The following is a 25,812-nucleotide window of genomic DNA, read 5'->3' as shown; positions in this document are numbered from 1 at the left end:
AATGACTTTCAAGTGATTCAGCATCTGGGTAACGTCCCTTTAATTTACTGTATAGCTTACAGACAGAGCTTACAACTGATCTATATAATTTATTGTGAAGTAAAAGATTGTTTAAGATTTTCAGTATCAATAAATGCATAATAAAAAGGCAATGCAAAGTCACTTAGCCTGAATTTCAAATGAGTAGTAGTTTTTTTTTTCTTTTTCTGACAGCTTTGAAAGTTTTGTCCAATGTTCTTCCCTGTGCATCATGTGACAGCCGTTAGTCAATCACAAAATGAATATACGTATATACTGTGAACTCTTGCACATGCTCAGTAGGCTCTGGTGCATTGGAAAGTGTACATATAACAAGATTGCGCACATTTTGATAATGGAAGTGAACGGCAAAGATGTTTTACAATTGCATGCTCTATCTGAATCAGGAAAGTTTCATTTTGACTTGTGTTCCTTTTAAGTACATAGTATGAGGTTAAACGGACAGTCAACACAAAAATTGTTATTGTTTAAAAAGATAGATGATACCTTTACTACCCATTCCCCAGCTTTGCACAAAAAACATGGTTATATAAACATACTTTATTACCTTTAAATTTCTGTCTGTATTTAAGTCCCTAAAGACAGCCCCAGGATCATATGCTTTTGTATTTGCTTTTCACATCAGGGGAAGCTAGTTCATGTGAGCCATATAGATAACATTGTGCTGACGCCCGTGTATTCTTACAACACAGCACTAATTGGCTTAATTTAAATGCAAGTCAATAGATAAAGTCATTTGATCAGGGGGCTGTCAGGAGAGGATTAGATACAAGGTAATCACAGAGGTAAAAAGTGTATTAATATAACCGTGTTTTCTGTGCAAAACTGGGGAATGGGTAATACAGGGATTATCTATCTTTTAAAACAATAAAAAAAATTGAGTTGACTCTCCCTTTAAACATACATTCAAACAGTATACGTTTTAGGGGAGGAAAAAATGTTAAGCAAGTACAGCTTTAAGTTTTTTTTATATCACATTACTTATTAATTTACACTGACATTTAGTACTCATATACAGTGGATATAAAAAGTCTACACAAAAAATGAGACAAAGATAAATCCTTTCAGAACTTTTTCCACCTTTAATGTGACCTATAAACTGTACAACTCAATTGAAAAACAAACTGAAATATTTTAAGTAAAGGGAAGTAAACAAAAAAACTACTAAAATAATGTGGTTGCTTATAACTGGGGATGTAGCTGTGTTCAGAGATAAGCAATCACATTCAAAATCATGTTAAATAGGAGTCAGTACACACCTGTCATCATTTAAAGTGCCTCTGATTAACCTCAAATACAGTTCAGCTGTTCTAGTAGGTCTTTCCTTACATTTTCTTAGTCACATCCTACAGCAAAAGCCATGGTCCACAGTGAGCTTCCAAAGCATCAGAGGGATCTCATTGTTAAAAGGTATCAGTTAGGAGAAGGGTACAAAGAATTTCCAAGGCATTAGATATACCATGGAACACAGTGAAGACAGTCATCATCAACTGGAGAAAATATGGCACAATAGTGACATTACCATGAACTGGATGTCCCTCCAAAATTGATGAAAAGACGAGAAGAAAACTGGTCTGGGAGGCTGCCAAGAGGCCTACAGCAACATTAAAGGAGCTGCAGGAATATCTGGCAAGTACTGGCTGTGTGGTACATGTGACAACAATCTTCCGTATTCTTCATATGTATGGGCTATGGGGCAGAGTGGCAAGATGGAAGCCTTTTCTTACGAAGAAAAAGATCCAAGCCCGGCTACATTTTGCAAAAACACATCTGAAGTCTCCCAAAAGCATGTGGGAAAAGGTGTTATGGTCTGATAAAACCAAGCTTGAACTTTTTGGCCATAATTCCAAAAGATATGTTTGGTGCAAAAACCACACTGCACATCACCAAAAGAACACCATACCCACAGTGAAGCATGGTGGTATCGGCATCATGCTTTGGGGCTGTTTTTCTTCAGCTGGAACTGGGGCCTTAGTCAAGGTAGAGGGAATTATGAACAGTTCCAAATACCAGTCAATATTGGCACAAAACCTTCAGGCTTCTGCTAGAAAGCTGAACATGAAGCGGAACTTCATCTTTCAGCATGACAACGACCCAAAGCATACATCCAAATCAACAAAGGAATTGCTTCACCAGAAGACGATTAAAGTTTTGCAATGGCCCAGCCAGAGCCCAGACCTGAATCTGAGCAAAAATCTGTGAGGTGATCTGAAGAGGGCTGTGCACAGGAGATGCCCTTGCAATCTGATAGATTTGGAGTGGTTTTGCAAAGAAGAGTGGGCAAATCTTGCCAAGTCAATATGTGCCATGCTGATAGACTTATACCCAAAAAGACTGAGTGCTGTAATAAAATCAAAGGGTGCTTCAACAAAGTATTAGTTTAGTTTAGTGCACACTTATGCAACCATATTATTTTATTTTATTATTTTTACTTCCCTCTACCTAAAAGATTTCAGTTTGTTTTTCAATTGAGTTGTACAGTTTATAGGTCACATTAAAGGTGCAAAAAGTTCTGAAATGATTTATCTTTGTCTCATTTTTTTTACATCACAGAAACCTGACATTTTAACAGGGGCGTGTAGACTTTTTATATCCACTGTATATACCTGCTGTGTCCAAGTCATGGACTGAAATCTGCATACAAATGATGTAATACATATAAATATATGTTAATGTCAAGCATTCCTGCAGCCTTTAGTTTTCTTCTTAACAATGTTTTTAGTCCGTGTTTCAATTTAATATTAACCAGCAAGCAATGTTATCTTTCCAGGGCTGCGTGGGGCAATGGCATTTGCGTTAGCAATTCGTGACACAGCCACCTATGCCAGACAAATGATGTTCAGCACAACACTTCTGATTGTGTTTTTCACAGTGTGGGTATTTGGTGGTGGCACAACTGCAATGTTATCTTGCTTGCACATAAGGTAAGTGATCTCCTGAATGTTATTTACATCTGACTTCCTTCATTAACTCCTTCACTGCTGAGCCATCTCACACCCTGAACTAGAGCTGTGATGCTTCAACAACAAAAAAAGATTTCTGTGCAAATGCGACAAATGTGAAGTATCCACAAAAAAAAATTTCAGCAGACCAAGCGTTTTTAGAAAACTGCTTTCATTTGCAGAAAAGCATAATAAAGGAAAACACAACTATATGAAATGCAAAAATAGTTACATGTTTTGTGTCGTTGTGTATGGCGTACATGGTAAATATATCAGCAGAGTCATTGATTCCTAAATATTTCAAAACACATTTTATGGTTCCACATTTTTAGCATCCGTTCATCTTCTAAAAAACACACCAAAATAAACGATTTGATATGAATATTGTTCAATAGCAATTATCTGCCGAGATCTGTCATTGATTTTGATTCCTATTATTTATTTTTAAGTAGTTCAGAAAAACACGGATCTACTAGCTCTAACATAAACAACAAAATATGTTTGCATTATCGCAAGGTTATCATTGGTACTTTGATAATCACTTGACAGTTATACTTGCATGAAATATTCCTATTGCAAAGAGGTAATAACAGTTCTTAAAACTCGGCAGAACCTGCAAAATAGAGCCAATACTGTGTGGTATTTGTCATTGTTATGACAATCTGCTCGGAATTGGACAGGCACAGACCACTAGTTTGAAAAGATGAGAATTGCTGCTTGAAAGTATTTTTAATGTGTTGTTGAGCTGGCACAACACAGTGGATGTCCCCCCAATATGTTGTTCAATATGCCTATTGTTATGTCAGGTGATCACTTTTTGCCATAGTCATGAACGCATGTGACCTCTCATTGGTTCCTCTCATCTTTCAAAATAGCCCCATTGCAGTCCTTATTTTGGGGTGTTAGGATCTTTATAAAGCCCATCACTGTAAAAGTTACCTAGTAGAATCTAGTAAAAACAATTTCTGTGGCAATCATCTGCTATCTGCATTTAGACCCCTTGTGTAAGGGGTATTTTGTTTGTGTGATATATGCTATCTTTAGGGTATAGGGGATGCTTTGGAGCCACTACCCCCATATAGTAAATACATTAAGTGGGTGATTAGCCTTTTTATGAGCCCTCCACATTGGAAATTCCAAATTGGGATCTAATACCCTTCTGTTTTTTTTACGGTGGGGAATAGGGGGCTCTAAAAGTGTCACTACCCTATCATCTGAATGCATTGGTGCTTAATAGGGGTTGGTGAATACTGTGATAATTGTCAAAATTAGAGTGGGTTGTGTGACCTCTCAAAAATGAAGAGGTTGAGAAATGGACTATTAAAGCCTTCCCCCGAGCTGCAAGTTCAGTAACAGGGTAGTTCATGCAGTTGCTTCCTTGTTCCCTTTGACATTGTTACACATGCACATGGGGATATCAAAGGGAGTTTCTTATCCCTCTAAGGGTTAACCAGACCTAACAATTAAAACTGGAATGCTCACAAATGAATTTTGTTTTTGAATGGAAGCATATTTGAAAATACACATGTATTAGATAAAATGCTTCTAGTAAAAGTTATGAGCATATGTACATATCTTGTGACCCTCATTTAAACACCACACCTGTTTAGAGACTGGCGGTGTCATGTATCAGCAGTGGGTGATGGAAATTTAGATAAATCTATGCTCCCTAGGCAAACACATTGTATGAATGCTGACGTGTATTGCAAACCTTCTTATACTCAAAATTTCCTATACATTCCAGTTCTGAGTTTTATATTTTATAATATTTGTCTTCTAAAACTCTATTTACCCTTTAATTGCCCAATTGCATTATCTGCCACCTGCACCAATAGCTGGTATATAAGACTTTAAAAGTCTAAACGTTACATGCTTTAATTCAACCCTACACTACTATGTATTTAAGCCCTGCAAAGTTGGTAGGTAGGTAGGCTGGCTCATGAATGTGCACATATCTTTGGTTATTGAGATAGAGCAGGGGTGCCCACACTTTTTTGTGTTGCAATCTACTTTTCAAATGACCAGCTCAACGAGATCTACCCACTAAAAAAAAGCACACCTTTTTTCTTTTTAAAAATATACATTCAAATCCAACAGATCTCTCCTCCCTACAGAGCTTTTCCATTACAATGCAATTAATATTACAACACTGTACATAATTTAAGTTAAACCTAGCAATATTAAAAATAAATATGTTTGAAATTTATTTCCATGTTGAAGGTAAATATTTATATTATGATTACTCCACCATACACAGAACAAAATCGGGAAAAAGGCATTTGTTTTGTATTAAAAATGGCAATTATATAAAGTGAGATAAAACTAAATCAATCACCATTTTTCTTTTAAAACTGTTGGGTGTTATAGCGAGGTTTGATTATTGCATAACCCTAACATATGTCAGATTTTGCTGAACATGGCTTTTGTTTTTGTAATCGGAAACTGTTGCGTGGTGTAATGTTTACCTTGAGCGTTCACAGTTGTTAAATCTGGCAGCAATTAACTGTCTCACCCCATAAATAGCTTCAGTACTGAGACCCCATCATACAGCACCCTGTGATACTCTGGTTATTATATGCTGTGTATAAAACACGTGTAACGTGTACATAGCTAAAACCACAGAGCTGCAACACGTCAGAACTCAGTCACCCACAGCCCCTAAACACGGCTCCCGCACAGCCTCATTCTCCCGCACAGCCTCATTCTCCCGCACAGCTCGAGGCTTGTTGATGGGTAGTGAGATTAGGCTTTAAATGAGCGTCCCTCCGCTGCTGCTCTCAGACTTGTCTGTGTCTCGTACAGCGCATCAGTAGGAGAGACGACGCCTACTATCGGGAATACACTCTCAGGAGATACAGGAAAGCAAGCAGCACTCAGTAGCCCGTGACGTCAGCATGCAAAACAGAGTTCCCGTAAACACTGTGTGTGGACAGACTACCAAAGACCTATAGCAGGCTGTACCAGTTGCTGACAACAGGACAAAACACAGCCAGCGGGACCAATTAAAAAGCCGGCGCGAAAATACCAGCAGCGTCTTCGCAATCGACTGGTAGATCGCGATCAACCTATTGGGCACCCCTGAGATAGAGAACGCAATTTAATTTTTTTTCCAGTTTACTTCTGTTATCAAATTTGCTTTGTTATCTTGTTACTCTTTGTTGAATATATATCTAGATAGGCAGCGTGCACGTCTGGAGCACTACATGACAGGAAATAGTGCTGCCATCTTGTGCTCTTGCTAATGTATAACATTATTGCAAAACTGCTTCCATATAGTGCTGCAGACACGTGCACGCTCCTGAACTTACCTTCCTGCCTTTCAACAAAGGATAACAAGAAAATTAAGAAAAGTTTTTAATATAAGTAAATTGGGAAGTTGTTTAAAATGTATGTTCTATCAAATCATGAAATATTTTTATGTCCCTTTAAGCACTGCTTTAAATGTTTTATACCAACACTTCTGCCATCTACTGCTCAAAATAATTATTGCAAAACGTCTGCCATATACTGTAGTTCTTCTGACATGTGCATGCTCCCTAACTAGGTATTCTTTTCAACCAAGAATACACTGAGAACAAAGTTTATTTGATAACAGAAGTAAAATGGGGTCTTTTTTTAAATGTTATGCTCTGTCTGAACCATGAAAGAAATGTTTAATGTATTTGTTTTGTCCTGTGGGTGTCACTGTAGCTCTTTACTAAAGTTGTTGTCATGTCAAGGCTTATAAGCTTAAAAGGGATATGTAAGTGCTGCATAAACATCACTAGCAATAAGGCATTGCTAGCTGTGTGTTTAAAAATATATTTTTTATATAATTAAAAAAAAACCTCAGGTTTCTTGCAACCCAATCCAACCTCCACACTTAATAAAAAAGAAATGGGGACACATATTCAGTCTGTATCTCTAGCCATATAGTAGGCTGACCATAATGCCGCTTTAAGAAGGAACACATATGAAAAATACATGCCCTGAAAACAGCCCTGACATATGTATTTTTCATACGTGTCCCTTTTTAAAGCGGCAATATGGTCAGCCTACATATAGACACACGGATGTGTGCTCCTGCTGTGACTACCACATGCTGCTTGTTGGCATGTTACCCTGTGGCTCAGGGATTAGAGAGCTCTGCCCGTTCAAAAAGCCATTCAATTCATCAGTAAGGAACAAAATCTATTTCCTCTGCCTAAACGCGGTTTGCCCTCGTGTCTAAAGGTTCTTGTCCCTAAAGTAGCAAAGGCCCTAATGCATTTGCTGTTGATGGATGCTGTTTTTATTATCCGTTTCTTTCCTTTTATAGGGTTGGTGTTGATTCAGACCATGACCAACTGGTAAATACAACTTAATTTATTTTATATTTATAAAGTATGTAAAAAGTTATCTTATTCCTTTTATTTACCTGACAGTATAAAATATATACAGCATTTACTTTCGATTTTTTTTATATTGCATTACGCTTTGTATTATTTAAGGCATAGATATATGCATTTTGTGATTGGCTGATCGTTGTCACATGATGCAAGGGGAAGGAAAAGTTACCTAACTTTGAAATTTGTCATAAAAAAAATCTGCTACTCATTTGAAATTCATACTAAGTGCTTTTCCATTGTCTTTTTTATTATACAATTGTTGATTATGCAATTCTGCTACACTTCAAGGCCTTTCAAGACCACAAACTGTTAGAAAGCTTCTAACTTCAAGTACTAAATGATATACTTGTCTAGCAGTATTGTTTTAAGATTCAATTACTATAATTACAATAATTACATTACAGTTATTTAGGGCATTACTAATCCTCTGCCAAGCAGAGTGGCTTTCATTTAGAGTGGTTCACCAGCAATATTGAACCTATCTCCTTGACATCAGACCTTTGTTTCTTAATCCATTCACCACCAGTTATGTGGCGTATCGCACCCCCCCCCCATACACACACACACACACTTTTCCAAAGATATATGCCCCTGTCTGCTGTACTTTGTTAATTCTGGCCCTTACTGTGGATTTGCCTTACAACTTTCTGCAGAGGTCAATCAAAGTTCCACTCTTTCTACATTGAGTGGGGTCTAGAGAAATTATTCAAGCTGTGACTGGCTGCTTTCTTGTTATGTGAGAATACAGAAATCACTCCAGTAGCAATATAGATAGAGAGATATTAAAGTTAAACATTAGACTGGTGGCAAATGTTGTAACTCATTATTCATTTTGCAAACACATAACATAATTACCCTCTGTTTCTGGCATTCAGTTAGCTCAGACACTGGATATATTCCAACAGCAGTACAACTCCAAATATCTTTATTTCACATTATATTTTGAGGGTAATTTTGAAAAAAAGTGTTTGCACATCTGTTAAACATATTAGTAATGTGGATTCAATTTGTATTTGTCACATATATTTCTAAATTGCTCACATTTGCTCAATTGTACAGAATCCTATGGAACTAGTGACATCCAGCATGTCAACTGCAGGGAAAAAGCACACTGTACACCACTGAAGATGATTTTCTCCATATAGGGGAATATTGGGGCATTCTGAGACCATAGAAAGAGGAGCACAACACCAAAACTAATTGTATTTTCTCAGGTGGCCCTAAAAGAATCTAGTATAGGATACATAGTATGACATCACTAGAATAAAGGATATTGCTTTCCTATTATCTTACTAGAGGCATTGTAGTATAACACAAAATGCTCTATTTTAGCATTTCATGTTTAAACAAATCTTTCTACTTCTGTGTGTTTATCTCCTACATTAAGGTTAAATACATAGTCAAAGTTAAGCTCAGGAGTCACACCATTATAGCTTGGGTAGACTATCAGATTCTGTGTTGATGGAGGGAACTTGAAGCTGCTTCTCTCTTCTCTGTAACAGGTGTTGTTAACACACCCTTAAACATGGTCATATCTCATAGGATAGACTCAGGCGTTTGCCCTCGGTGGCCCCACATCTTTCATTGGCTCATTCAGTAACTGGGTCATTGACTGCCTTACAGGGCTCCCATACAAAATTATGACAGAGGCGCTTTATTCAGGGTTGCTGTATATAGCCTATACTTTACCTAAGACTTTTTTTTAATTAGTCTGACTGCATAGTCTACTTACCCCCTGGGCTTTATTTCAGGTGTAGTGCGGCTACTGGCAAACTGGGAGAATGGAATTTGGGATGTTCATTAAACAGACTAATCGATTATTATTCTCCTTTATTTTTTTATATATAAGTGCAAATATTATTATTGCACTATTGCTTGCACATAACTGTTTATTTCCTGCAAAAGTGTTAAACCCCTAGTTAAAGTCAGATCCAGAGCTGCAATGCACTACTGGGAGCTAGCTGAACACGTGAGCCAATAGCAAGAGATGTGTGTGTAGCCACTCATCTCTAGATGGCTCCCAGTAGACCATTGCTGCTGCTGAGTATATATACTTATGCTTTTCAACAAAGGACATAAAGAGGACAAATTAAATGTGTTAAGAGAGGTGAATTTAATAATATCTTAAAATGACATATCTGGATCTTGACGTTTAATTTTGACTTTCCTATCCCTTTAAGTTTCAAACTACTCCAAGTGGACACTAGACTATAAATCCACTAGTGAAGATAAATAACCAATACAACTTCAAATTGAAAACACTAGAAATATATATAATAAAAATCAGCATAAATTTGTCTCTTTGTATACTTCTTAGAAAACTGTCGGATTTGTAACAACATTTTTTATTTTTTTTTAACAGGGAGTTCCTGAAAGTGAAAGAAGAAGCACTAAAGCAGAAAGTGCCTGGCTGTTCAGATTGTGGTACAGCTTTGATCACAAGTATCCTTTACTACAAAGCTAAATATTGTATTTGTAATGAAACAAAAATGATTATCTACTTAGCTGCCACTGAGGCCTAACCAGCTTGTGACAACCTATAGAGCATTATTATTCATATACAGATATTAGCAGACATCCCATCTCTCCCTGAAGTTCAGGGAGTCTCCCTGATGCCAGCAAATGGAGTGCAATCTCCCTGAAACTCAAAGTACCATGATGCAATGTGGCCCAAATCCAGAAAAGTGTTTCTTTAAGGAATGCCTTTAGTTACTGGGACGTTATAGAACCCTCAAAGCATGCATTAGTAACCAAAAAGCCCCCACTGAGTTTAATAAAATTAAAACACAAATACTACCTTATTTAATTTAAGCATTCAACAAGCGTACGATCACTGGAAAATAGGTTTGTTGTATGTGGCTACTTTTTTTTTAATGTGACTTTAGTGGGAAGCTACTTTAATGATAAGTCTATCTTATTTAGGGTTTCATGGTGTCCAATATATAACTGGGGGGGGGGGGGACAGACAGCGGCACAGTAGCTGGTGAAGCCGCCTCCCTGAAATGAGTTTTTGCAGGTTGGGATGTCTGTATTAGCCATAAAGTGCTCTAAACATAATCATGCTGCTAAAGGTGTTCTGTTATGGAGTAGAGTTTTAGTGATGGAAACCTGGTGTGAAAGGTCAATTTGACAGCAAAAAGAAATGTGAATGTTTTATTTTTTATGGTATGTTCTGTCTGAATCACAGAGCTTCGTGTCCTTTTAGAGTAAGCATTTGTTTAATTTATACATAAGTCGTGCTGTTCAGTAGGCATGGGCAGAATTTTATTCTTTCATTTAGGTTTTGGGCTAGTCGGTTTTTGCCATTTTTATTTGTTGATTTTTTAACTAGCTACCTTATATTTGTGACACTTATTGCTGAGTATTCTGATTTTTGTGTTACTGAGTTCTCACCTTTTCTTAGACTTGTAGTTGTAAGCTATATTACCTCAAAGGTAATATTTAATCTTTTATTTTTTCCATCTCCAACTTTGACCTGAACCTTAAACATACTGGCCATAACGGTAAAATACCAGCTGAATTGTTTTTTTCTTACAAATCACATCTTTATATGTAATTTCAGTTTCCTTAGCCCAGAGTCCACAATAGACCATCAATGCTTGTTATATAGTTAAAAGCTGAATATTGCACATGGTTATTATTATGATATTCTTCTAGCAACATCTGTATACAAAGTTAGCGCAGATCTTTCGTGTGTGTCTGAGTGTGCAGGACAATACAGGTACATCACTGCCCCATGCAGATATAGACACCAACACAGTGTCGTGTATCTAACTAAAAGCTATGTTATACATAAGTAAGGAGATTTTTTTTTTAATGTTTAAGTAGTAGTATGTGGGAAAAAAAATCAAATGTGGCCCCCTTATAGACAAGCAAATGTTTCTTTTATACAAAATAACACATTTTTGTACAGTATAATTTTTTTTTGTATACTACCAAAAATATGTATTTGACACACTTAGCATTGTGTAATTATATCCATATTTTATCTATTTAAATAGTATAAATCACTTATAATGTCCTCAAGATCAACCTTAACCTGCATAGCTACCTGAAACCACTATTGACACACAGTGGACCACCTCTAACAGCCACACTTCCTAGTTGCTGTGGACCTATTGCAAGATGTCTAACAAGCCCACAAGCCTATGAGGTAAGCAAGGACATGCATATAGAGAGCTGGCTTCTGGTTTTATATTGTATTTTCTCTAATCTATTTTGCAGTACATGTTGGCAAACAGAATTCTAAGATCTTTAATGAAAATAAAGTAATAATGTTAATGGATAACTGAGGAGATTTTTCAATTATTTTGCCATTTTGTGACATTCTACTGTATTGTAATTTACCAGTTTACAAACATTAAAAATATGTGCTGGAAAGGAATAAGATTGTGGGTAGATGGGAATTGGCACATAATTATAATAAATCATATGGAATGACCACATAGTCTAATAAACATATCAAAGCTTAGATTAAATAACCTGTATTTCTCCAACATAGGTGTGTCCGGTCCACGGCGTCATCCTTACTTGTGGGATATTCTCCTCCCCAACAGGAAATGGCAAAGAGCCCAGCAAAGCTGGTCACATGATCCCTCCTAGGCTCCGCCTACCCCAGTCATTCTCTTTGCCGTTGTACAGGCAACATCTCCACGGAGATGGCTTAGAGTTTTTTAGTGTTTAACTGTAGTTTTTATTATTCAATCAAGAGTTTGTTATTTTAAAATAGTGCTGGTATGTACTATTTACTCAGAAACAGAAAAGAGATGAAGATTTCTGTTTGTATGAGGAAAATGATTTTAGCACCGTAACTAAAATCCATGGCTGTTCCACACAGGACTGTTGAGAGCAATTAACTTCAGTTGGGGGAACAGTGTGCAGTCTCTTACTGCTTGAGGTATGACACATTCTAACAAGACGATGTAATGCTGGAAGCTGTCATTTTCCCTATGGGATCCGGTAAGCCATGTTTATTAAGATAGTGAATAAGGGCTTCACAAGGGCTTATTAAGACTGTAGACTTTTTCTGGGCTAAATCGATTCATTATTAACACATATTTAGCCTTGAGGAATCATTTATTCTGGGTATTTTGATATGATTATATCGGCAGGCACTGTTTTTGACACCTTATTCTTTAGGGGCTTTCCCTAATCATAGTCAGAGCCTCATTTTCGCGCCGGTATGGCGCACTTGTTTTTGAGGACAGCATGGCATGCAGCTGCATGTGTGTGGAGCTCTGATACATAGAAAAGTCTTTCTGAAGGCATCATTTGGTATCGTATTCCCCTTTGGGCTTGGTTGGGTCTCAGCAAAGCAGATTCCAGGGACTGTAAAGGGGTTAAATATAAAAACGGCTCCGGTTCCGTTATTTTAAGGGTTAAAGCTTCCAAATTTGGTGTGCAATACTTTTAAGGCTTTAAGACACTGTGGTGAAATTTTGGTGAATTTTGAACAATTCCTTCATACTTTTTCGCAATTGCAGTAATAAAGTGTGTTTAGTTTAAAATTTAAAGTGACAGTAACGGTTTTATTTTAAAACGTTTTTTGTGCTTTGTTATCAAGTTTATGCCTGTTTAACATGTCTGAACTACCAGATAGATTGTGTTCTGACTGTGGGGAAACCAAGGTTCCTTCTCATTTAACTATATGTATTTTATGTCATAAAAAAAAAAAAAATTTAGTAAAAATGATGCCCAAGATGATTCCTCAAGTGAGAGGAGTAAGCATGGTACTGCATCATCCCCTCCTTCGTCTACACCAGTCTTGCCCATACAGGAGGCCCCTAGTACATCTAGTGCGCCAATACTCCTTACTATGCAACATTTAACGGCTGTAATGGATAATTCTATCAAAAACATTTTAGCCAATATGCCCACTTATCAGTGAAAGCGCGACTGCTCTGTTTTAGAAAATTCTGTAGAGCATGAGAACGCTGATGATATGGTTTCTGAAGGGCCCCTACACCAGTCTGAGGGGGCCAGGGAGGTTTTGTCTGAGGGAGAAATTTCAGATTCAGGAAACATTTCTCAACAAGCTGAACCTGATGTGATTACTTTTAAATTTAAGTTGGAACATCTCCGCGCTCTGCTTAAGGAGGTGTTATCCAATTTGGATGATTGTGATTATCTGGTCATTCCAGAACCACTATGTAAAATGGAAAAGTTCTTAGAGGCCCCGGGGCCCCCCGAAGCTTTTCCTATATCCAAGCGGGTGGCGTACATTGTTAGTAAAGAATGGGACAGGCCCGGTATACCTTTAGTACCTCCCCCCATATTTATAAAATTGTTTTCCTATAGTCGACCCCAGAGAGGACTGATGGCAGACAGTCCCCAAGGTCGAGGGGGCGGTTTCTACTCTACACAAGCGCGCCACTATACCCATAGAAGATAGTTGTGCTTTCCAAGATCCTATGGATAAAAAATCAGAAGGTCTGCTAAAGATGTTTGTTCAGCAAGGTTCCCTTCTACAACCAATTGCATGCATTGCCCCTGTCACTGCAGCCGCGTGTTTCTAGTTTGATGAGCTAGGAAAGGCGATTATTAGTAATTCTTCTTCTTATGAGGAGATTATGGACAGAATTCGTGCTCTTAAATTGGCTAATTCTTTCACCCTAGACGCCACCTTGCAATTGGCTAGGTTAGCGGCGAAAAACTTCTGGGGTTGCTATTGTGGCGCAGAGCGCTTTGGTTAAAATCTTGGGCAGCGGATGCGTCTTCCAAGAACAAATTGCTTGACATTCCTTTCAAGGGGAAAACACTCTTTGGCCCTGACTTGAAAGAGATTATCTCTGATATCACTGGGGGCAAGGGCCACGCCCTTCCTCAGGATAGGTCTTTTCAAGACCAAAAATAAACCTAAGTTTCGTCCCTTTCGCAGAAACGGATCAGCCCCAAGGGCTACGTCCTCTAAGCAGGAAGGTAATACTTCTCAAGCCAATCCAGCCTGGAGACCTATGCAAGGCTGGAACAAAGGAAAGCAGGCCAGGAAACCTGCCACTGCTACCAAGACAGCATGAAATGCGGGCCCCCGATCCGGGACCGGATCTGGTGGGGGGCAGACTCTCTCTCTTCGCTCAGGCTGGGGCAAGAGATGTTCTGGATCCTTGGGCGCTAGAAATAGTCTCCCAAGGTTATTCTCTGGAGTTCAAGGGGCTTCCTCCAAGGGGGAGGTTCCACAGGTCTCAGTTGTCTTCAGATCACATAAGAAGACAGGCATTCTTACATTGGGTAGAAGACCTGCTAAAAATGGGAGTGATTCATCCTGTTCCATTAGGAGAACAAGGGATGGGGTTCTACTCCAATCTGTTCATAGTTCCCAAAAAAGAGGGAACGTTCAGACCAATCTTAGATCTCAAGATCTTGAACAAGTTTCTCAAGGTTCCATCGTTCAAGATGGAAACCATTCGAACACTCCTTCCTTCCATCCAGGAAGGTCAATTCATGACCAAGGTGGATTTCAAGGATGCGTATCTACATATTCCTATCCACAAGGAACATCATCGGTTCCTAAGGTTTGAATTCCTGGACAAGCATTTCCAGTTCGTGGCGTTTTCTTTCGGATTAGCCACTGCTCCTAGGATTTTCTCATAGGTACTAGGGTCCCTTCTGGCGGTGCTAAGACCAAGGGGCATTGCTGTAGTACCTTACTTGGACGACATTCTGATTCGAGCGTCGTCCCTTCCTCAAGTAAAGGCTCACACGGACATTGTCCTGGCCTTTCTCAGATCTCACGGATGGAAAGTGAACGTGGAAAAGAGTTCTCTATCTCCGTCAACGAGGGTTCCCTTCTTGGGAACTATAATAGACTCCTTAGAAATGAGGATTTTTCTGACAGAAGCCAGAAAAACAAAACTTCTAGACTCTTGTCGGATACTTCATTCCGTTCCTCTTCCTTCCATAGCGCAGTGCATGGAAGTGATAGGTTTGATGGTAGCGGCAATGGACATAGTTCCTTTTGTGCGCATTCATCTAAGACCATTACAACTGTTCATGCTCAGTCAGTGGAATGGGGACTATTCAGACTTGTCTCCGAAGATACAAGTAAATCAGAGGACCAGAGACTCATTCCGTTGGTGGCTGTCCCTGGACAACCTGTCACAAGGGATGACCTTCCGCAGACCAGAGTGGGTCATTGTCACGACCGACGCCAGTCTGATGGGCTGGGGCGCGGTCTGGGGATCCCTGAAAGCTCAGGGTCTTTGGTCTCGGGTAGAATCTCTTCTACCGATAAATATTCTGGAACTGAGAGCGATATTCAATGCTCTCAAAGCTTGGCCTCAGCTAGCGAGGGCCAAGTTCATACATCAACCATCAGGGGGGAACAAGGAGTTCCCTAGCGATGGAAGAAGTGACCAAAATCATTCTATGGGCGGAGTCTCACTCCTGCCACCTGTCTGCTATCCACATCCCAGGAGTGGAAAATTGGGAAGCGGATTTTCTGAGTCGTCAGACATTGCATCCGGGGGAGTGGGAACTCCATCCGGAAATCTTTGCCCAAGTCACTCAACCGTGGGGCATTCCAGACATGGATCTGATGGCCTCTCGTCAGAACTTCAGAGTTCCTTACTACGGGTACAGATCCAGGGATCCCAAGGCGGCTCTAGTGGATGCACTAGTAGCACCTTGGACCTTCAAACTAGCTTATGTGTTCCCGCCGTTTCCTCTCATCCCCAGGCTGGTAGCCAGGATCAATCAGGAGAGGGCGTCGGTGATTTTGATAGCTCCTGCGTGGCCACGCAGGACTTGGTATGCAGATCTGGTGAATATGTCATCGGCTCCACCATGGAAGCTACCTTTGAGACGAGACCTTCTTGTTCTAGGTCCGTTCGACCCACTCCAGCTGACTGCTTGGAGATTGAACGCTTGATCTTATCAAAGCGAGGGTTCTCAGATTCTGTTATTAATACTCTTGTTCAGGCCTGAAAGCCTGTAACCAGAAAAATTACCACATAATTTGGTATATCTGTTGGTGTGAATCTGCAGGATTCCCTTGGGACAAGGTTAAGATTCCTAAGAGTCTATCCTTCCTTCGAGAAGGATTGGAAAAAGGATTATCTGCAAGTTCCTTGATGGGACAGATTTCTGCCTTGTCTGTGTTACTTCACAAAAAGCTGGCAGCTGTGCCAGATGTTCTAGCCTTTGTTCAGGCTCTGGTTAGAATCAAGCCTGTTTACAAAATTTTGACTCCTCCTTGGAGTCTCAACCTAGTTCTTTCAGTTCTTTAGGGGGTTCCGTTTGAACCCTTACATTCCTTTGATATTAAGTTATTATCTTGGAAAGTTTTGTTTTTGGTTGCAATTTCTTCTGCTAGAAGAGTTTCAGAATTATCTGCTCTGCAGTGTTCTTCTCCTTATCTGGTGTTCCATGCAGATAAGGTGGTTTTGCGTACTAAACCTGGTTTTCTTCCAAAAGGTGTTTCTAACAAAAACATTAACCAGGAGATAGTTGTGCCTTCTTTGTGTCCTAATCCAGTTTCAAAGAAGGAACGTTTGTTACACAACTTGGATGTAGTTCGTGCTCTCAAATTTTACTTAGCAGCTACTAAGGATTTCAGACAAACTTTGTCTTTGTTTGTTGTTTATTCTGGTAAACGGAGAGGTCAAAAAGCAACTTCTACCTCTCTCTCCTTCTGGATTAAAAGCATTATCCGATTGGCTTATGAGACTGCCGGACGGCAGCCTCCTGAAAGAATCACAGCTCACTCCACTAGGGCTGTGGCTTCCACATGGGCCTTCAAGAACGAGGCTTCTGTTGATCAGATATGTAAGGCAGTGACTTGGTCTTCACTGCACACTTTTTCTAAATTTTACAAATTTGATACTTTTGCTTCTTCTGAGGCTATTTTTGGGAGAAAGGTTTTGCAAGCCGTGGTGCCTTCCATTTAGGTGACCTGATTTGCTCCCTCCCTTCATCCGTGTCCTAAAGCTTTGGTATTGGTTCCCACAAGTAAGGATGACGCCGTGGACCGGACACACCTATGTTGGAGAAAACAGAATTTATGTTTACCTGATAAATTACTTTCTCCAACGGTGTGTCCGGTCCACGGCCCGCCCTGGTTTTTTTAATCAGGTCTGATAATTTATTTTCTTTAACTACAGTCACCACGGTAACATATGGTTTCTCCTATGCAAATATTCCTCCTTAACGTCGGTCGAATGACTGGGGTAGGCGGAGCCTAGGAGGGATCATGTGACCAGCTTTGCTGGGCTCTTTGCCATTTCCTGTTGGGGAGGAGAATATCCCACAAGTAAGGATGACGCCGTGGACCGGACACACCGTTGGAGAAAGTAATTTATCAGGTAAACATAAATTCTGTTTTTAGCCAATTCCATACTCAACCTAGAATAGCGTTACGGACATTACAGGGATACTAAACCCACATTTTTTATTTCATGTTTCAGATAGAACATGCAATTTTAAGCAACTTTCTAATTTACTCCTACTATCAATTTTTCTTTATTCTCTTGCTATCTTTATTTAAAAAGCATGGATTTAAAGCCTAGGAGCCAGCACATTTTAGGTTCAGCACCCTGGATAATGCTTGCTTATTGGTGGCTACATTTAACAAACCAATAAGCAAGCATAACCCAGGTTCTCAGCCAAAAATGGGCCGGCTCTTAAGCTTTCCATTCCTGTAATTTCTGAAGTTCCATTTTCCTTGAGGCAGATATTGAGAAGTAGTCACAAGGTGGTCTATCTCAAGTGGTTGGCCTCTCATCTTGTATTTCCAATTAATAAAGTTGTAATTTGTGGAAGCCAGAAGTCTCTTCAAAGTGACTGCCCACAGTTTGAAAACAAAGCACTCTTATACTCTTTATGTACAGTAGATGCCTTGGTGATTGCCCAACGTATGGTGTCAAGGCTGCTTTGGTAGTGAAAATCTTCAAAGATTCAAAGTGACTTATTTTGGGCTGGTCGTATAAATTAGTACAGATCAATTATTTCTCTCATATTCTTTTTTCGACAGAATATTACTGGTGAAAGGCACAAAGTTTGTAGGGGTGGGGGGGGGGGTGGGGGTGAGTGCCTAGATTGAAAACTATTTATTTTAGACTGGTTGTATATCTTGGCTCCTCTTTAGATTACTAGTATTGATCAAATTCTTGCCATGTTGTCACAATTCCTTTAACACCACTCACCAGTTTTTTCCCTTCTCAAAACTATGCTATGTGGTGGTGAATCTTTATTATTTCTTGGTATGGAGTGTCCACTTGTGCAGTAATAATATTTTCCAGATCCTTTCATTCTTAGTTTTCCATCTGGGCTTGATGGCAGCCTGTCATTACGCCATTACAGTATGGACCTATTGTGTAAGTCCTAGAGCTAGGTGAGTTCTATATAGCAGTTTTGTTTTGTTAATTGATTAAATATCTTCCATGTTTGCTAGGTTTAGCTTTGGTACAGAGCCGTCTGTCTAAATCTCTATTTTCCCTTAGGACAGTAGTGATCTTGTGGTCTTGAGCTAAAATAATAAAACTATAGGAAGAGCTGCGTATCCTGCTACTTGCTAATCCTTGACTGTGCTGGGAGTGCTAGATTAAGGGGTTAACTGCACAGTTCCTTAAAATACCTTATTCCTATTCCTTACCAGGTCATAAGAGCCAGACAGAATTAATCAGGAATTCTTACTTACAATTTAGGATGAAGTATGTGTGAACTACAAATAATCCTTGCAGAAGTAAAACGTTTTTATATCCGTGAGTTCTGCTCCAGCATGAGCAATAAGTTTATACCCTCTCCAGGTCACTGTCCCAAAGTGATGTTTTAATGGTGCTTATATTATACTATCCAATATTGACCTTCTAGACTGCAGACATTGGTAAATAGAACACTCCCCGTAACACTGCACATGCATGCAGCAAAATCCCAGTCAATAGAGAACAAACACTGCATCCTAAGGTTTAGGCAGCTGACATTTTTTCCTTAATACAAGGAGAGTCCACAGCTGCATTCCTTACTTGTGGGAATAGTGAACCTAGCCACCAGGAGGAGGCAAAGACACCCCAGCCAAAAGGCTTAAATACCTCCCCCACTCATTCTTTGCCTTTTGTCACAGGAGGTTGGCAGAGAAGTGTCAGAAAATTTCAGAGTAGTTCCTTAGAAAGGGTATCTGCCCTTCGAGTTGGGACTGGAGTTTTAAGTAGTCTTGTCAGCCTCTCAGTGAGAGATTTGACAAAAGTTAGAGTCTGGAGATGCAGGTAGAGTCTATTCTGCGAACCCATCCAGACTCGGATTAACAGCTCCTTAGCAATCATTGTTGACGAATTTCACTGCCTGCTTTTTCTCACTCAAGTCGATGTCAGGAGCGATGCTACAAGACTGTTACACTTGAGAGGCTGTGTTTCTGTTCCACAGCATGGATTCCGGTAAGATAGTTTCAATTTTTACACATATTGCAAACGCTAGAAGACAGGGTCACAGTGTGGCTCCTTTTATCTATATGGAATCAAAGTTTAATATCTCCTGAGGGCAATTATGAACAGTTGTGTTTAATCATATATGCTTTATTTGATTTTATGCTGCTTTGTGTGTAAGATGTTAATGGGCTTATAGGCTGAGAGGTTTTAATTTCACTTTGAAGGTTGCACAGCTTAAATGCTTGGCACGCTTTTTCTCATAGCAGGAACGGTCCTGTATTGTGCACCATGTGACCGGAATGGTCTATTTCAAAGAGTAATGCCTGTTTATATTGTAAAGGGGGATCTGGAATATCTGCACTCTCAATTATGTTCCATATGCCTTGATAAGGGGATTATATCAAATAAGGTTGACATGTTTGATACCACTAAGCCGCCCACCTCTGAGGAGTCCTCATCCAGTGAGGTGCACACCCTACATGCATCTTTTTATACACATGCAGCTTCCCATTGCACTGCTAATCCTCCATCTGGAGAGGGCCTTTTTTCACCAGACGTTACTGCGCAGTTTCATACGGCGGTGTCTACGGCCATTAGTGCTTTACATCGCACTGCTAAGCGCAAGCGAAAGGTTAAATCTTGCACTTCTGCCCAGGTGGCATCATGTAATTTGTTGGATATATCCGATCAGTTATCTGAGGATGAGGTTTTACGCTTTCTACTAAAGGAGGTTTTGACTATATTAGAGGTTCCAAAGGCCGAGCTGCCAGACGAACCTCTGGGTCCTAAATTTGATGGCAATCATTATTAAGGACGAGTGGGACAAGATTAGATTCCTCTTCCCGTCTGCCTTTTAAGGATCCCGGTTCCGGGCTCTCTATGGGGGTGGGTTGGTTGGAGCTATTTTTACGCTTGCCACATGTAATACTATCCCGTGTGAGGATAGTTCATCGTTCATAGAGCCGCTGGATATAAGGATGGAAACTCTGTTAAAGAGGATGTTTCAAGCTATGGGATATTTGCTTTTACGGGCGGCATTTGTCGATTCAGTTGCTAGAGCGGCTACCTTTTTGGTGCATCTCCTTCACGAAAATGATTGAGGTGGAGGGTTCCCTAAACATTTTTTCAGGGAAGAATTATGGCCTTCTGGGTTACTAATTCTTTTATCTGTGCTGTTATTATGCAGATTTATTAGCCTATGGCTAAGACTTTAGGTTTTCTGTTCAGGCCAGTAAGGCGCTCTGACAGATATAACTTCTAAGTCTAGTCTCTTTCCCTCTCCTCTAAGGGAAAGAGTTTGTTTGACTATCTCCACGGTTTCAGGGGCCTGGGGTGCCTTCATACTGTAGGATAAGGAGAACAAATCTAAGGGACAAAGTTCATAATTTTCGTTCCTTTAGTTCTGATGAAAGCCCAGCACCAGAGGCCTCCGCTAAGCCAGAGCAAACCAAGAGTTCTTGGAAGCCGGCTCAGTACTGGAATAGATCCAAGCAGAGCAAGAAGCTGCCGAAACTAAGTCCGCATGAAGGGGCAGCCCCCGGTCCTATTTTGGATCATGTAGGGGGCAGACTGTGGTTCTTTCAGAGGCTTGGTTCAGGGACGTGCAGGATCCTTGGGTCCTGGAGGTCATAGCTCAGGGTTACAAGATAGGTTTCAAAGCTCATCCACCCAGGGGCAGATTCATCCTCCCAACCTGTCTTCAAGACTAGGAAAGAGGGAAGCCTTTCTGGGGTGCGTAAGGGATCTGTCCTCCTTTTGGAGTCATTGTCCCAGTGCCTATTGCAGAGAGAGGTTTGTACTATTCAAACAAATTCATGGTCCCAAAGGAGGAGGGATTTTTCCGTCCAGTTCTGGACCTAAAGTGCTTAAAAAATTTCTAAAGGTACCCTCGTCAAGATGGAGACAATAAGGTCAATTCTTCCCTTAATTCAGGTAGGGCAGTTTGACCACTATAGATCTGAAAGAGGCATTATTTCACCTTCCAATACACAGGGAACACTTCCAGTTCCTCAGGTTTGCGTGTCTGGACCAGCACTTCCAGTTCATTGCACTTCCGTTTGGTCCAGCTACTGCTCCAATAATTTTTATGAGGGTTCTAGGGGCTCTTCCAGCAGTCGCCAGAACTCGGGGTGTAGCAGTAGCTCCCTACTTGGACGATACTCGGGTACAAGCACCATTGTTTCGTCTGGCGGAGACCATTCGGAATCTCTCCTCTGTCTTTTTCGATCCCGCGGAAGGAAGATAAATAGAGAAAGGAGTTCTCTTATTCCAAGCACCAGGGTGGAATTCCTGGGCACGATAATAGATTCCATAGACATGAGAATATTTCTAACAGACCAGAGAAGTTACAAGCTAGCTTCAACATGTCTTGCCCTCCAGACCTCCTTAAGGCCATCTGTGGCTCAGTGTATGGAGGTGATTGGTCTCATGATGTCCAGCATGGACATCTCGTTCTCTTCGTCGTTGTGACTGTGAATGATGAGGCAGTGGAACAGCGATCATTTGGATCTGTCAATAGATTTCTCTGGACATCCGGTCGAGAGAACCGCTCTCTTGGTGGCTCTGTCCGGATCACCTGTCCCGAGGGACATCCTTTTTAAGACCATCCTAGGTGACACTGACTACAGACGCAAGTCTGTCAGGATGGGGAGCTGTTTGGGGCGCCAAGAAGGTGCAGGGCCTGTGGACACAGTAGGAGAGCTCCCTTTCGTTCAACATTTTAGCCCTTCGGGCAATATTCAATGCTCTGAATACATGGCCCCTACTGGGTTCGTCCCAATTTATCTAATTCCAAAAAGGCAATATAACCTCAGTGGCTTACGTCAACCATTAGGGGGGAACGAGAAGCTCCCTAGCAATGAGGGAAGTATCTCAGATTCTGGAGTGGGTGGAGATCCACAACTGTTTGCTGTCAGCGATCCACATTCCGACAGGTGGGGAACGCCAGGGATGGATCTCATGGTGTCCCGTCTCAATACCAAGCTACCCAGATATGGGTCGAGGTCCAGGGATCCTCAGGCGGAGCTAACAGATGTATTAGCGGTGCCTAGGAGGTTAAATCTAATTTTTCTTTTCCTGCCATTACCACTCCTTCCTTGAGTAGTGGCTGGAATCATACAGGAGCAAGTGTCAGTGATACTTATTGCTCCATTGTGGCCACGAAGGATATGGTTCGCAGATCTAGTGGGGATGTATGTCATCATTTCCTCCTTGGAGGTTACCTTGTCGCAGGGATCTGCTGGAACAAGACCTCTTTCTTCATCAAAATCTAAATTCTCTGAGGCTGACTGTGTGGAGATTGAACCCTTAGTCTTAGCCAAGAGAGAGTTTTCTTAGAGTGTTATTGATACTCTAATTCAAGCTCGTAAGCTGGTTACTCGTCACATCTATCATAAAGTGTGGAGGACCTACATATTCTGGTGTGAAGAGCGTGGTTTGTCCTGGCACAAAGTAAAAGTTGCCAGGATTCTTTCTTTTCTCCAGGATGGACTGAAGAAGGGTCTCTCAGCTAGTTCCTTGAAGGGACAGATTTTGGCCCTGTCTGTTTTTAATGCACAAGAGGCTCACTGAGCTTCTGTATGTACAGTCTTTTGTTAAAGGGCCAGTTACATAGAAAATAATGTTATATAATTCTGCACATAGTGTACAATTATATAACATTATATTAGTGCTAGATTTATATAACCTAATATTGCCTGCAAAGTTTTATTAAAAAAATACTGTTTTCCAGACCCGCTCCTTGTGCTCTTCTGAGCTGGTCTGTTTTTTACACAGAGTGCATCTGGCCAGCTGTCTAGTCACAACCCGGCCCGACTGCGCCATTACACTCAGTGCAGCTCACTCCCGCTGTCAGACAGAGCAGGAGCGAGCTGCACTAAATGTAATGGCGCGGTCGGGCCGGGCTGTGACTAGACAGCTGGCCAGATGCGCTCTGTGTAAAAAACAGACTCGCTCAGAAGAGCACAGAGAGCGGTTCTGGAAAACTGTATTTCTCTTGTTAAGTGTATCCAGTCCACGGATCATCCATTACTTGTGGGATATTCTCCTTCCCAACAGGAAGTTGCAAGAGGATCACCCACAGCATAGCTGCTATATAGCTCCTCCCCTCACTGCCATATCCAGTCATTCTCTTGCAACTCTCAACAAAGATGGAGGTAGTAAGAGGAGAGTGATGTAGAAATGAAAATTTACCTGACGGAGTCCAGGTTATCAAAACTTCTAAATGCTTGCCGTGTTCTTCACTCCACTCCGCGCCCTGCGGTGGCTCAGTGCATGGAGGTAATCGGCTTAATGGTAGCGGCGATGGACATAGTGCCATTTGCGCACCTGCATCTCAGACCGCTGCAATTATGCATGCTCAGTCAGTGGAATGGGGATTACACAGATTTGTCCCCTCTACTAAATCTGGATCAGGAAACCAGAGATTCTCTTCTCTGGTGGTTATCTCGGGTCCACCTGTCCAAGGGTATGACCTTTCGCAGACCAGATTGGACATTTTTAACAACGGATGCCGGCCTTCTAGGTTGGGGTGCAGTCTGGAACTCCCTGAAGGCTCAGGGTTCATGGACTCAGGAGGAGAAACTCCTCCCAATAAATATTCTGGAGTTAAGAGCAATTTCTTCTGTTAAGTGTGATCAGTCCACGGGTCATCATTACTTCTGGGATATTACTCCTCCCCAACAGGAAGTGCAAGAGGATTCACCCAGCAGAGCTGCATATAGCTCCTCCCCTCTACGTCACTCCCAGTCATTCTCTTGCACCCAACGACTAGATAGGATGTGTGAGAGGACTATGGTGATTATACTTAGTTTTATATCTTCAATCAAAAGTTTGTTATTTTAAAATAGCACCGGAGTGTGTTATTATCTCTCTGGCAGAGTTTGAAGAAGAATCTACCAGAGTTTTTGTTATGATTTTAGCCGGAGTAGTTAAGATCATATTGCTGTTTCTCGGCCATCTGAGGAGAGGTAAACTTCAGATCAGGGGACAGCGGGCAGATGAATCTGCATAGAGGTATGTAGCAGTTTTTATTTTCTGACAATGGAATTGATGAGAAAATCCTGCCATACCGATATAATGTCATGTATGTATACTTTACACTTCAGTATTCTGGGGAATGGTACTTCACTAGAATTACACTGTAAGAAATACATAAAGCTGTTTAATAACTAGAGATTATGTTTAACGTTTTTGCTGGAATGTAAAATCGTTTTCATTTGCTGAGGTACTGAGTGAATAAATGTTTGGGCACTATTTTTCCACTTGGCAGTTGCTTAATCTGTTTTCTGACAGTTTCTGTTCTCCCTCACTGCTGTGTGTGAGGGGGAGGGGCCGTTTTTTGGCGCTTTTTCTATGCATAAAATATTTCAGTCAGCAACTCATTGTATTCCCTGCATGATCCGGTTCATCTCTACAGAGCTCAGGGGTCTTCAAAACTTATTTTGAGGGAGGTAATTTCTCTCAGCAGAGCTGTGAGAATTATAGTTTGACTGAGATAAAAAACGTTTATTCTGTAATTTGTTTCCTGCTTTCAGAATTTGTTATCTTTGCTAATGGGATTAAACCTTTGCTAAAGTTGTGTTGTTTACAAGGATTGAGGCTATAACTGTTTCAATTTATTAATTTTCAACTGTCATAGATCTCCTGTGCTCCTTAAAGGCACAGTACGTTTTAATATTATTCTAATTGAATTGTATTTCCAAGTTGCAAGTTTATTTGCTAGTGTGTTAAACATGTCTGATTCAGAGGATGATACCTGTGTCATTTGTTGCAATGCCAAAGTGGAGCCCAATAGAAATTTATGTACTAACTGTATTGATGCTACTTTAAATAAAAATCAATCTGTACAAATTGAACAAATTTCACCAAACAACGAGGGGAGAGTTATGCCGACTAACTCGCCTCACGTGTCAGTACCCACATCTCCCGCTCAGAGGGAGGTGCGTAATATTGTAGCGCCGAGTACATCTGGGCGGCCATTACAAATCACATTACAGGATATGGCTACTGTTATGACTGAGGTTTTGGCTAAATTACCAGAACTAAGAGGTAAGCGTGATCACTCTGGGGTGAGAACAGAGTGCGCTGATAATATTAGGGCCATGTCAG

At 40.6% G+C, this 25,812-nt stretch overlaps 1 protein-coding gene across 1 annotated transcript in view; it reads left to right on the top strand.

Annotated features, from left to right (window-relative positions):
* Window positions 1-25,812, top strand: part of SLC9A6 (solute carrier family 9 member A6) — a 227,520-nt gene that overhangs the window by 184,223 nt on the left and 17,485 nt on the right. The window contains exons 12-15 of the mRNA XM_053699267.1: window positions 2,810-2,963; window positions 7,279-7,309; window positions 9,711-9,790; window positions 11,396-11,501. Of these exons, the coding sequence (XP_053555242.1) occupies window positions 2,810-2,963; window positions 7,279-7,309; window positions 9,711-9,790; window positions 11,396-11,501 (371 nt within the window). The remainder of the gene's footprint in view (window positions 1-2,809; window positions 2,964-7,278; window positions 7,310-9,710; window positions 9,791-11,395; window positions 11,502-25,812) is intronic.

The sequence above is a fragment of the Bombina bombina genome, chromosome 1 (genome assembly GCF_027579735.1).
Source record: "Bombina bombina isolate aBomBom1 chromosome 1, aBomBom1.pri, whole genome shotgun sequence".
Taxonomy (NCBI): Eukaryota; Metazoa; Chordata; class Amphibia; order Anura; family Bombinatoridae; genus Bombina; species Bombina bombina.
This window is presented reverse-complemented; position numbering and strand designations above follow the sequence as displayed.